The following is a 14,249-nucleotide window of genomic DNA, read 5'->3' on the forward strand; positions in this document are numbered from 1 at the left end:
TGCTTTGCATACATATGCCCTTCACATTGTTTGGGTACACACATCAAGTTCTAATAGTTCACCCCATCAACTTGCATTTTTCACACTCCAAACCAATTTTTCTGAGCTACTTACTTATAAGTAAAACACTATTTCACCTTTTCACCTTGGCAGCTTCATTTCCAATTTATTTAAGAATGCATTTCAGAGAGGAAGATGGTGTTAGCACCCTGTATTTCCAGTCTTCCTTTTTTCAAGAAGCGATGAACTAACTGCACACGGGAGGAGAATGCCCCTGGGCGCCTTGTGTGAGACCCCTCCAAGCTGCTTCAGAAATTACTGATGAAGAGGAGCTGTCCTTAGAAAACAGCTGCTCACACTCCCCCACAGTGCTCTGAAGGAAAGCTGAGGGCAGCAGCTCCACCAGTAGGCCCTCACTCCCTGGCCTTTTCTTTTACATGTGATAGCATGTTCTCCCTCAACAGCTAACAAAATTTATTTGATTTGGAAAATTATCTCTGCAACTCCATACCAGACAGGCTGTCCAGAAAGGCTGGGTGGTCTTTAACTTGTCCAATTCCTAGGCCTTCGGCTCAGCAAGTTCCCCAAGCAGTGGTGTAAGTGCTGGAACCTTTCCATGGACACTTGCCCGCAGACAGAGCATGTGAGCCACATGTTGACACAGGAAGGCTGATTCAGTCAATCGGTGCAAATTACTGCCCCCACGCCCAACACCCCTCTCCCCCAGCCCCTTTAGTAGTTCCCCAAATATTCTGTGTGGTCATTTAGAAACCACATACTTTCTTTGACCAGTGTGCCCTGCCCTGTGTTTAGCCTTCCAACTGTTTGCTTACCACAATACACCAGTGGAATCTCATCTATTTTACAATTGGCTGGGTGTCTTTGGCCTTGGCTTCCAAATACTATCATGTATTTTCAGAAATGGGCTGCCTGTCTTCTTTTAAACAGCAGATACTTGCCCGTCTGAGGTTTAGATAACCTAAAGGAACTTTATAATTTCTTGGCCTAAGTGTCAAACCTAACTTTCTTTGTCTGTCCAGGGTTTGCCATCACGGCCACCTGCAGGCTGCAGATTACGTAAAACCTTTCTGGGAGGGCTGCTAAGGTTTTTTCATAAGTCTGTGGAGTACAAATAATTCAGCATGACATGCCCTTTAAGTTAAATCCAAATCCACTGCTTCAGAAGTACTGGGAATTCTGCTGAGTGGATGGAGAGATTTTTTCTACATCTTGGAATGCATGAACCAGTGAACAAGTGAAAGAATGAATATATGACTGACCAACAAACCTCATGGGATAGCTGTGGATGTTAAATAGGGTGACTGTATAAAATATAATCTAGACCACCATACTTTTGAGTCAAAGGGGAGGGGTCTTTGATAATTATGGTAGGATAACAGACATAAACTTGTCCTAGGCAGGCAGACTGGGACGTACATCCAGCCTAGATTTAAATGGATCCGATGCCTATAATGCACTTAGCATAGTGCCTAGCACCCAGAGTAAACACTTGCTAGCTGCTAGCATATTGCTCTTATTTTTGTTGACTTTATTTTTGACGTTTAGTATTAGATTTTCCCAGGCTTGTATCCTTCCTCCTAAATCACTAAACTAAAGCCAGATGTAAGTTAAATTCCCATTGCTGAAAGAGCTAATACGACTTCCAAAGATATCTACTAAGAAAATAATTAATTGTCATGAGAAGAACCTAATTTATACTCCTTGACTAATTTACTAATGAGTAATTTACTCATCTGTCATGATCTTGCATGTTAAATTACAAAAAAATTGCTAAATGGAATTAATATGAGGATTCATGGATTATTTATTTTTATTTTTATTTTTTTTTAAGATTTATTTTTATTTATTTAATTCCCCTCCCCTCCCCCGGTTGTCTGTTTTCTGTGTCTTTTTGCTGCGTCTTGTTTCTTTGTCCGCTTCTGTTGTCGTCAGCGGCACGGGAAGTGTGGGCGGTGCCATTCCTCGGCAGGCTGCTCCCTCCTTCACGCTGGGCGGCTCTCCTTATGGGTGCACTCCTTGCGCGTGGGGCTCCCCTACGTGGGGGACACCCCTGTGTGGCACAGCACTCCTTGCGCGCATCAGCACTGCACATGGGCCAGCTCCACACAGGTCAAGGAGGCCCGGGGCTTGAACCGCGGGCCTCCCATGTGGTAGACGGACGCCCTAACCACTGGGCCAAAGTCCGTTTCCCTCATGGATTATTTAAATACCCTCAATATTGCTACACTCATTTTTTACAAATTGGGAAAATGAGGCTGAAAATCAAAAATAAATGACAGGAAACAGATGTGGCTCAAGCTGTTGAGCACCTGCCTTCCAAATGGGAGATCCCAAGTTTGGTTCCTGGTGCCTCCTAAAAAAACAAAAAATAAAGCAATAAGCAAAACAAACAATAAAACCAACTCAAGGAAGCCAATGTGGCTCAGTGGTTGAGCGCTGGCTTCCCACACACATGGTCCCTGGTTCAAACCCCAGCCCCTGGTACCTGAAGGAAAAAAAAAAGAATCAAGAAAATCTGCTACCACATTTCTGGATCTTTTTATTTTTTTTTAACTCAAATATGAAAACTCAGGCTTTAAATGCTGTTGAAATATTATAGGTGAAAGTCTAGATTAAGAAAGAGCAGAATAGTAGCAAAGAAATTGCCATTTCTGTTTGTTTATTGAGACTTCCTGACATCTTTTTTTACTTTACTAATATACAGCCACAAAACTAGTCATTGAAAAACATTTTGTTTTCAAAGAAAAATCTATTGACATTTATTTTTCACAGAAATTGTAGAATGTTTGGGTTTGGATACCTGCTTGTAATGATTGCTGCACTTTGTTCTGAGAAGTGGGCTCCTCTGCACATTGAAGTGAAGAACGATGCCACCTATTCCTCAAATTGGTTACATTTCTTAGATTGCATTATCTTGGAAATATACTTTTAAGATATAATAGAGAATATTCTTTCCAGTGTCTTGTAATCAAGGAATTTTTCAAAAACTTGGTCCAGATTTTGGTGGGTTTCTCTGGCAGTGCAATGGCACTTGGTGTTTTTTTTTTTTTTTTTTTTTGCATTGCATAAACTAAATTTATTGTGAAATTTATCTGGACAGGCAAGAGGCCCTGAATAGCCAAAGACTTTTTTTTTTTTTATTTTTTTAATTCATTTTATAAAAATATTACATTCAAAAAATATGAAGTCCCATTCAACCCCACCACCCCCACCCCACCACTCCTCCCCCAGCAACACTCTCTCCCATCATCATGACATATCCATTGCATTTGGTAAGTATATCTCTGGGCATCACTGCACCTCATGGTCAATGGTCCACATCATAGCCCATACTCTCCCACGTTCCATCCAGTGGGCCCTGGGAGGATCTACAATGTCCGGTAATTGTCCCTGAAGCACCACCCAGGACAACTCCAAGTCCCGAAAACGCCTCCACATCTCATCTCTTCCTCCTATTCCCCTCATCCATCAGCCACCATGGCCACTGTTCCCACACCAATGCCACATTTTCTCTGTGGACCTTGGATTGGTTGTGTCCATTGCACATCTATGTCAAGAGGAGGCTTACATTCCACATGGATACTGGATGCAATCCTCCTGCTTTCAGTTGTAGGCACTCTAGGCTCCATGGTGTGGTGGTTGACATTCTTCAACTCCATATTAGCTGAGTGGGGTAAGTCCAATAAATCAGAGTGTAGGAGTTGAAGTCTGTTGAGGCTCAGGGCCTGGCTATCATATTGTCAGTCCAGAGATTCAAATCCCCTAGATAAATCTTAAACCCCAGCACCAACTACAATTCCACTAAAGTAGCATGAAAGCCTTGTGAAAAGAGATCCCATCTGTATCCAGCTCCATCACGCAGAAACACCAGCTCCGAAGAAGGGCCAACTGACATGGCAGTGAACCCCATCTGCCATGACCATAGAACCTGTGGGTCTCTTTAGCCCTCAAAAGAACCAATACCTAGGGTTGTATGTACTTTATCTGTCTCTTAGACTCTGCTCAGGTGTGCATAAGGGCAATCCTTCTGACATCCTCCAGACTCTTTTTTAGAGACTCATAGCCATATAAACTCATTTGTCCTTTCCATTTCCCCCTTAATTTAGGTCAAACAGCATTTTTAACTCCTGTTATTATATGTAGACAGGGATATTCTGCTGGTCCAAGTTGAACCTTTAATTCAAGGTCATTTTCTAGTTGCATCATCAGTTGGTACTTGGTAGTGATCCATCGGTGCCAGGGAGGCTCATCCCCGGGTGTCATGTCCCACACTGGGGGGAAGGCATTGCATTTACATGCTGAGTTTGGCTTCGAGACTGGCCACGTTTGAGTAACATGGAGGCTGTCAGGAGGAAACTCCTAGGCACAGTGCTGCTCTAGGCCTTGTTCTTATTTCAGGCATATAGGCTCACAAGCATAGTCATTAGTATCAAGGGCTCACTGTTGGACCCTCATTCCTTCCTGGTCCTTACCGTTGCACCTGGGGGACTGCCGCTGCTCCCCTAGGGACCACGACAGAGCACCCCCGATGGCACTTGGTTTATTCCTGGTTTGAAAAAAGTAGAAAGAGGGAAGTGGGCATGGCTCAGCTGATAGAGCATCCACCTACCACATGGGAGGTCCAGGGTTCAAACCCAGGACCTCCTGACCCATGTAGTGAGTTGGCCACACGCATGCTGATGCGCACAAGGAGTGCCATGCCACGCAGGGGTGTCCCCTGTGTAGGAGTGCCCATGCATAAGGCCTGTGCCCTGCAAGGAGAGCGGCCCTATGTGAAAAAAGCGCAGCCCACCCAGGAGTGGGGCCTCACACACCAGAGAGCTGATGCAGCAAGATGACGCAACAACAACAGAAAAGAGACAGATTCCTGGTGCTGCTGGATAATGCAAGCAGACACAGAAGAACACACAGCGAATGGACACAGAGAGCAGACAATGGGGGGATGGGGAGAGAAATAAATAAAATAAATCTTTAAAAAAGAAAGTAGAATATTGCTGGTACTCATGCTGGATAAGGGAGCTCCTGCCTCTTCCATACATTCAGCTGGCTCTAGGAAACCTTACCCACTGATGGCAGCTCCCTCAGCAAGAACCTGTCTTGCAAAGAATTTAATTCCGCATTCTCTTTTTTTATTATAGCCATGAACACATTTGGAACCAGAATTATTTGATAAGCAGCGGTAGAACTTGACCAGTTTCTTTGTCTACTATCTCTTTTTGAAGAGGAAGGGCAAGTAACTGCCTTACTAAATTAAGTATGGGGGAACAAAGTCTCTAAATGTCAGAGACGCCTGTTTGGAAGAGTCTAATAGAGGGAAGTTTTGAACACATGAAAGTATCCTGTGTGACTTTCCCCTGCTTTGTATCAGAAATTGTTACTAAAAATCAGATGTTCTACATGAAAGTGCTGGAGAACCTATTTACCATTATTTTGAAGGGGAAAATTGTAATTTAGCATCCATCCCAAATGCCCTACCAGTTTCCTAAAATGTAACTATAACATAGAAAACTACCCACAATTATTAGGTAGAAATTTGGGGAAGCCAATTTTTTTATTGTATCCTGTTTTCCTTAAATTTGTCATTTTGTTCTTTCTCCAAATGGGGTGAATGGAACAAATATAGTTAGAATAGGAAGGAACATCCTTAGAGTTTCTATGACTAACACATGTTGAATGGCATAAAGCTATTCAGTGTCCCTAAAAACCTTTTCTTCTTTTTTACTTTATTGACTTTAAAAAATTCCCCTAGAACTATATATTCATTTTTCCAGGTCAAGCAGTATAATGCAGAGGTATACAAAAAGAATGTTAATTATCCCCTCCATATCATCATCTATACTTGTGGTAACCATACCTCATACTCTTATAAGCATATAGAAACCTACATAAAACAATTTTCTATCTTTTTTAAAGTAATTTAAAACAAAAAACAGCATCACTCTGGAGGGAACCTGTTTTTAAGTCAATGTATATCATGAATATCCTTTCAGGGATATAGATCCAGCTCATTTTAAAAATAGCATATTCCATGATATGAACAGACCATAATTTATTCAACTCTTCACCAATAGATGCATGATTTGTTTCTAATTTTGTCTTTACAATGTTAGAGTAAATGTTCTCAAACTGAAGCTTTTATTTCTGCAAGGTAGATTCACAAAAGTGCAATTATCGAAGCAAGAGATATGTATATTTTATATTTTATTAATTGATCCCAAAAGGGCACAGCCATTCCCTCTTCCAGCTATGAGACATCCATTGCTGGATACCTCCTCAGCATTGGAGGTTTTCACTCTTCTAAACATTTGCTAATGTGACGGTGAAAAATGTCTCATCAGCATGTTAGTTTACTTTTTTAACTATTACTAAGGTTGCAAATCTGTATATTTTTTTGGCCATTTGCGTTTCTACTGAGTTATCTTTTTTAAATTTCAATACCACCCTATTGCACATATAGAACATCGTTATATTAGTCAGCCAAAGGGGTGCTGATGCAAAATACCAAAAATTGGTTGGTTTTTATAAAGGGTGTTTATTTGGGGTAGAAACTTACAGTTACCAGACCATAAAGCATAAGTTGCTTTCCTCACCAAAGTCTATTTTCATGTGTTGGAGCAAGATGGCTGTCGACATCTGTGAGGGTTCAAGCTTCCTGGGTTCCTCTGGGCTCAGCTCCTTTGTTTTCTCCACAAGATCAGCTGTAGATTATGAGGCTCTTTAGACTTTGCCTCTGTCCACACGGTCAGCTGTAGACTATCAGGTGAATGGCTCTCTCTCTCTCCCTGGGGTTTCCGCTGTGTCTAAGGAGCCGTCTCTATTCCTCTGTGTTCTTCTTCTGGCTCAGGTCCTCTCTTCCTGAGGCTTGCTTCTCTTTCCTCTGTGAGTTTACTTCCTGGGGCTCCAGCCCAAGGCTTCAGCACCAAACTCCAACACCAAAAACCCTCAACTCGGGAAACGGACTTTGGCCCAGTGGTTAGGGCGTCCGTCTACCATATGGGAGGCCCGCGGTTCAAACCCCGGGTCTCCTTGACCTGTGTGGAGCTGGCCATGCGCAGTGCTGATGCGCGCAAGGAGTGCCTTGCCACGCAAGGGTGTCCCCCGCGTGGGGGAGCCCCACGTGCAAGGAGTGCGCCCGTGAGGAAAGCCGCCCAGCGTGAAAAGAAAGTGCAGCCTCCCCAGGAATGGCGCCGCCCACACTTCCCGTACCGCTGACGACAACAGAAGCGGACAAAGAAACAAGATGCAGCAAATAGACACCAAGAACAGACAACCAGGGGAGGGGGGGGGAATTAAATAAATAAATAAATCTTTAAAAAAAAAACAACAAAAACCCTCAACTCTGTCCTTTGTCATGCCTTTTATCTGTGAGTCCCCACCCATTAGGACTTAATGCCCTAATGATGTGGCCCAATCAAAAGCCGTAATCATAACTTAATCATGCCCAGGTACAGACCAGATTGCAAACATAATCCAATATCTATTTTTGGCATTCATAACCATATCAAACTTCTACAGTCATAAATAATAAAGTGTGTTGGGCCCACCAGATTTTGTTATGCATGTGTAGTAAGGTCCTACTCTTTTCTTGATCTCTTCATCGAGATTGATTTCAAAGTGTTAAATCTTTGATGTTTTAGAGCAAAATATATTTTACCAATATATGGATAACTCATATATTAAAACATGGGCCTATAAATTAAATGGTTCACAGTGGTTAGTTGGGTATGCTCTGACTCAAAGCTCTCACATAATTACAGTTGTTAACACACATTTTTCAAACTGTGTCTGAGACTAGAACAAAAATGTATGTACTTACTGAATGAGTATAAAACTATTGTAACACATAATTTTGTAAATAAGCAGCATCTGTTAATTCACATGGTTGATGGAAATGTAGATTTGATACTATCTATTTGTTTTATGTTTGTTTATATTTTTTTGCTGCTGCTTTTCGGCTGTCTTGCACCTTTGTGCTGCAGAGTATCATTCAGACCATCTGCCATATTAGTATAAATAACACTTCCTGCGTTATGGCTGTTCAGAGGGATTGGAAAACGATGGCCACTCTGAAGAGCTTTCACTTAAGAGAAAAACTTTTTGAGTGCTGTACATATTTATTTTATAGAACTCCTGAACAAAGGAGCAGGCGTGATGATGTCACACTATTTCAGAGAAGGCAGGAGCCTCTGAGTAGTCAGGCTCCCGCTTCTGCACCTCAGAGCTTTCCTACCTCTTAGAGTTTTCTGGCTCCATGGGCAGGGTGGCCATAGCCACCCTCGTCCCACTCCCAAGGGGTGTTCTATTTTGCCTTGAATGCTGGGCAGAAGCCCCTTCCCAGGGTCCATTAATTTTCCTGAAATTGGCTGGCAGCCTGGACTTTGAGAAGACTTCCCTAAACACTGATGGGAATGAACACAGGGTTCAGGCATCTGGCTCATAAAGTAAAGCCGCCTGCTCCCACCCCAGCGCCCAGGCCTCGCCTTCTTCCACCCTCTATCTTGGGACACCCCCGCTCTCCCCTGCCTGAGTAGAGAGGCTTTCCGTGTAATCTGTAGGCTCTCTAGCTGTGTGTCCTTGGGCAAGTTACTGTCTTTCCTGTTTTGATCCCAGAAGCCTCATCTATAAAATAAGGATGATAATGGCACCATAAGGATAATAATGGTACCTGGTTTGTAGGGTGGTTGTGGGGATTAAAAATACAAATCCTCACAGGGCCCACTGGATGGAATGGAGGAGAGTATGGGCTATGATGTGAACCAATGTATATGAGGTGCAGAGGTGCCCAAAGATGTACTTACCAAATCCAATGGATGTGTCATGATGATGGGAACGAGCGTTGTTGGGGGGGGGGGAGAGGGGGGGTGGGGGAATGGGGTTGAATGGGACCTCACATATATATTTTTAATGTAATATTATTACAAAGTCAATAAAAAATTAAAAAAAAATAAAAAAATTAAAAAAAAATAGCAAAATGGTGAAAAGTTGCTAAGTGGAAAAAAAAAAAATACAAGTAAAGGGAAGCGGATGTGGCTGAAGTAGTTGAGTGCCCACCTCTCCCATGGGAGGTCCCAGGTTCAGTTCCTGGTACCTCCTAAAGAAAAAACAACCAAGACAACAAGCAGACATGGAGCAAAAAAACAAGCAAAAACAACAAGCAGACAATGAGCAAACAGACAAGGGAGCCATCAAGTTGGGGGTGGTGGGAAGGGAAGTCGTCCTGAAAATCTGGCAGATGGACAAATAAATGCCTCTTTTAAAAAATACAAGTAAAATGCTTAGCATTCTTCCAGGCTAATAGCCCTTAATACATGACAGCCACTGGTCCTTTAACCTCTCTCTCCCCAGCCTCTTCCCCATCAGCAGTCGCCCTCAACTCCTTTGCTGCCTTCTGCGTCTGCTCTCTTTACCGCTGTCCCTCTGCAGTCTTGTCTAACCATGCTGGCTCTACTTCCACTCCCTCTGCTCCAAGGTCTTGCCTTCGGCTTCCATCACTTGGCAGGACCCTGTTCTCGGGTTCACAGCAGGCCCGCCTAATGCAGTGCTTGCTGTTCACTCCACTCCTTACCAGTCTTGTGGCAGTGGCAGTTGCAGCCGGCCTTCCCTCTTAAATCATGTGTCTTTTCAACCTCTGGGGACACTGGCCTCTGCTTGTGTCACTTCTGTCTGTCCGACAGTTCCTCCTCCTCTTCCTCTTCTTCCTGACACCTCGGTAAGTGTTGGCGTTCCTCGGGACATAGACCTAGACCCTCCCCTCTCCCCAGTCAGAGCTCTTTCCCTCCAAATTCTCATCCATTCTCAGGACTTGACTTGCTGACTGAACAGCTCCCAGATATCTGTATCTTTGACCCAGACCTTGCCCCAGAGCTTCCAACATGGATATTCAAGAACCTGCTTGACATCTCTGCTTGGTTGTGGCTCCAACATTCTAAACTTGCATACCCTAAAAAACTGAGCTCTTCATAAATCCTTCACAAATCTGCTTCTTTCCCCCATTTCCATCTCAGTAGGTGGTACATCTATCCACCTCCTTGCCCAGGAAACCCGGGGAACCTTGATTCCTACTTTTTTTTCACCCTCATCATGTTTTTACCCATTTCTCTTAATACTACTACTAAAATACGCTTTGGTCACTCTCTGCTCCTTCTCCACTGCCACCCCCAGTCCAAGCCAGAATGCTCTCTCCCTGGACTTCCTTCCCTGCACCTAGTTCTCCACACCACCATCAGAGTGCTCTGGTGAATATGAACCAGATCCGGCATACCTCTGCTTAAAACCCTTCAGACCAGAGTAAACAGGGTAAAACCCTCGGTGCTTACCTGGCCTCTGGTAGGTGTCCTACATCCTCATCACAGGCTGTTTCCCCTTTGCTCTCAGCATATCACACTGGCCTTCTGATCTTGTACTTCCCTGACTCTTCCCTGATTGAGGGCCTTCCTGGCTGCTCTTCCTCTGCTAGAATATTCTTTACCTGCCTATCTGTCACCTCACCTTGGAAAGGCTGTCCCTGATCACCTGATCTAAATTAGGTCCCCCTGCTCCACCCCTGCTATTCTCTTTTCTATCAGCCTGTGTCTTTTCTTTCATAGCCTTTATCACACTTTCATTTATTTGTTTCGGCAATCTCCCACTGGAGTCTGAGTTGCTAAGGGTGCAGACTAGGTCTGTTTTGTTTCCATCTACTCAGCCTGCACCGGGCATGGCGATCGCCACATAGGAAGTGCTCAGTAATCATCCTGTGACTGAAGGAATGAATGAATGGCCACTATTTCTTTGCCATCAGGTATAATAGGGAAGGAAGGCATGGAAATTGCAATCCAAAACATGGATGCCACGATAGGCAACCTCTGTAGTATGGCCCCAAAATGTGACAGGTGCTGAGGACATGGGAACACCATGGCAGTTCTTCCTTGCTGGTGTGGACAGAATAGGGGAGTGGTGGGGAGTGGGGGCCTCTCCTTCTCTGCTCCTTGTCTTGCCCCAGAGTAAATCCAGGGCAAGGTGTGTAGGAGCTATGCTGAGGGAGAAGAGAGACCCCACTAGAAGTTGTCCCCTGTTTTCCCATCCCTGTTCCTTTGTGGACCCCGTCCCCATTCCCTGGGTCCCACAGTCACTGTGCAGGAATAAATCTGGCTTTGGGAGAGAAGTTACAGTGAAGGGACAGGGATTGAAGGAGTTATTGGATAATGGGGAGCCTTCAGCCCCAGCTTTCGTTTTTCCTATGAATAGTGGTAAACATCTCTGGCAGAATCTTGAAAGGATCCTGCTGTCTGTGATGCCACATTTAAGAAGTCAGAAGGTCCTGGAAAAGCAGGACCAAAAGAAGGCAAGTCCCACCAGACTGGAACAGGCTAGGGGTTCACAGGGAGAGCAATGGAGGCCCTGTTAGGGAGAGCCCCTGCTGCCACCCAGAGCCTCCCCAAGTGTCTCTGAGTTAGGAAGTCCCTTGTGCTGTCTCCCAGGAGGGGACTAGAACCCCTGATTCACTGACACAGGAGGATTCTCTAAACAAACCTTCCTGTAGAAACATAGCTACACAAAATGATTAAGGTCTTTAAAATATTATACCTAAGGCCCTCTATGGATCATTTAGGCCATAACCACCATATAGAAAATTGTTACTAAAGAAAATTACTTTTTTAACTTTCAAGCAGCAGATTTACAATTATTAAAGATTTACTGTGTGCCAAGCAGTATGTTAATCATCACTGTATACCTATTATGCGTTCGATCCTTATAACAACACTGTGAGGGAAATAAGCCCATTTTACAGATAAGAAAGCTGAAGTGTAGAGATTAAATAACTTCCCAAGATGATACAGTTAGTAGGTGGTGGTGGTGATCCTGGGACTCAAATCCCAGTGAGACTCCACAGTTTAAACTATTATAAAATGAATGCACCACACTAATGAAAGAAGTTGATGTGGGAAGAGTCGGGGGTGTAGGGAGTGGGGTATATGGGAACCTCTTACATTTTTTAATGTAACATTTTGTGTGATCTATGTATCTTAAAAATAGTAATAATAAAAAAAAAGGAAGAGAAAAAAACACTATGATGCACTTTGATACCAAACTGTTGAGTTAGGGACTGTGTTTACCTAGTAATACAACAATGCCATTTTCCAGCTCATTTTTAAACACTTTTTCTTCCACCAGAATATATTTGCTTATCCTTTTAAAAAGCTTTTTCTTTCTTTTTCTGAGCAATTCTCTGGATTCTTTTTTTTTTTTTTTTTAATTCTCTGGATTCTTAAGGTGAGTTGAAGTGGAAGCTTAGTCACATTACTTTGCAGATGGATACTAAGTAAATATTCATTAACATGATAAACATTAACTGCTGCTGTGACCAGGGTGAAAAGAAATTTTATAAATTGAATTAGTAATTGCCTTTTGAACTTTCTTAATCTTCTTTTTTTCAGTAATCCATTTCTATTTAAAATGTTGTTTATTTCTTGCTGAAGGAAGAAGATTTCTCTCCCTACATCAGCTGTCTTCTGTCTCTGGCTTCGTCATCTTCCCAGCCTTGAAAAAGCAACGCTGCATCTTTTTGAAAAGCTAGTCTCCAGTGAGAGATGTTTTCTGAGGAGGATTGAATGCTTTATAAAAGATTCATTGCTGGTATGTGCTATGCCTCAGTAAAGGCAAATGCTTAGAGAGAATGCTGGGTATCATTTTTTTTAGTCAAAGAAAAGAAAAGGGGAAATTTTTAAACAAATGGACAATCAGATTCTTTTAAAATAGTCATGTATTTACATTTTATTTTAGAAATACCTAATATAGGGGGGCTTTTCTGCTTACTGTGAGCCTGTAGGAAAAATAGGGGGAGATTCCAGATTTATTTGAATATGTTGCTTCTTATATTGCTTGTTCACAAAAATTGACACTTTGACAACATAAACTTCTTAAAACAATATTTCCACATGAAAAGTAAGTTTTTAAGAAATGAAGATCTTATGGATGAGAGGAGTAATCAATTAAGAAAGAAAAACATCTAAAAAATAAACCTTTAGCTCCTCACTAGAGGAAAAGTAAAATACTCTAGAGAATCAAAAACAAACTCCAGAAAAATGGTTAAAACAACGAAGAATTCCATAGCTTCTCCTTGGGTGCCAGACTGCTATCCCAGAAGCCACCCTACAGGCAGTGGCTCTCCCTGCTCTCTTCCGACTTGGGCCTGTGACATTGGGGACCCAGGGTGGCATGTGCCCCTACTGCCTAACCTGATAGCAGGCCTCCTCAGAGCCTGACCTGTCAGGGTGTTTTCCTTCTGTGGGAGGCAGCTCTGTGGAGTTTTTGTAAAAACAAGAATAAAGACCAAGGGAAAGCAATTCAACCAACTCTGGTGTGCCCCACCCCCGTGCTTCTGCCTCATGGACGCCTCCGTGGGCGTCAGCATGTCTACTCATTGGCTTTCATAACCTGTGAGAAATGTGGGCATGGAGTTTGTCTTCCAGTTGTGTCATTGGAGAAATTTAGCTGAGAGAGATATGGTGAAGACTCAGAGCTTAAGTTTGGGGGCAGGAAACTAGGAAAGCTGACTTCACCACCCCATCTGCCGCCAAGACTTAAGAATGGAGTGCTGCTCATGGAATGCTCCAAGGGTGACTGTGCCAACCTCGACACAGTGTCCACTACCCCACCTCCCACACACCTCCTATTGGTTTAATTCAGTTGGAACTTGTTTCCTTTCTTTCTCTTTCAAATTGAAGGCGGTGTGAGGGGATCATCACTGCCTCAGTTGCCTTCTTCCTATACCCTCACTTTATCTCTTTAGGTACCTGTCATCCATCCCCACCAACTCACAGGTGTGGCTGCTCATGGCATGGCTTGCCCCCTCCCATATTTCATGGGTTCCTCTCTGCCTTCAAGGTCTGTGGCTTCCCAGATGAATCTGGAGAGTGCAGTCCTCCAGTATCCATGCTGCTTTCACCTGTAAGTTAGCAACCAAAAACTGAACCCAAGTGATATGAAAACTTACAGTGTTTGTTAGGAAAAAAAGGGAAGGTATGATGATATGTGTATATTAAGATGGAAAGAACCCAGAGGATAATTACTACTTGACCTCACCATTCAAAAGAGTTGCTTATTAAGGCAAGAAATAAGGATGCATCTGATTTTAAAATAATTACAATAACAGTAAAAAATAAGCTTTTAGACACCTCTGGCAGCCCATTCCAGGGTCTACCATTATTGTCAGATTAATTCTTTCTAAATTTTTTTTTAATTTCTCC

At 43.0% G+C, this 14,249-nt stretch overlaps 1 protein-coding gene across 3 annotated transcripts in view; it reads left to right on the forward strand.

The window, feature by feature from the left end:
• FANCC (FA complementation group C) overlaps positions 1 to 14,249 on the forward strand; it is a 306,236-nt gene that overhangs the window by 243,752 nt on the left and 48,235 nt on the right. For all 3 annotated transcript variants that reach the window (XM_058301557.2, XM_058301558.2, XM_058301559.2), the window contains one exon: positions 12,480 to 12,636. In XM_058301557.2, the coding sequence (XP_058157540.1) occupies positions 12,480 to 12,636 (157 nt within the window). The remainder of the gene's footprint in view (positions 1 to 12,479; positions 12,637 to 14,249) is intronic.

The sequence above is a fragment of the Dasypus novemcinctus genome, chromosome 8 (assembly GCF_030445035.2).
Source record: "Dasypus novemcinctus isolate mDasNov1 chromosome 8, mDasNov1.1.hap2, whole genome shotgun sequence".
Lineage (NCBI taxonomy): Eukaryota > Metazoa > Chordata > Mammalia > Cingulata > Dasypodidae > Dasypus > Dasypus novemcinctus.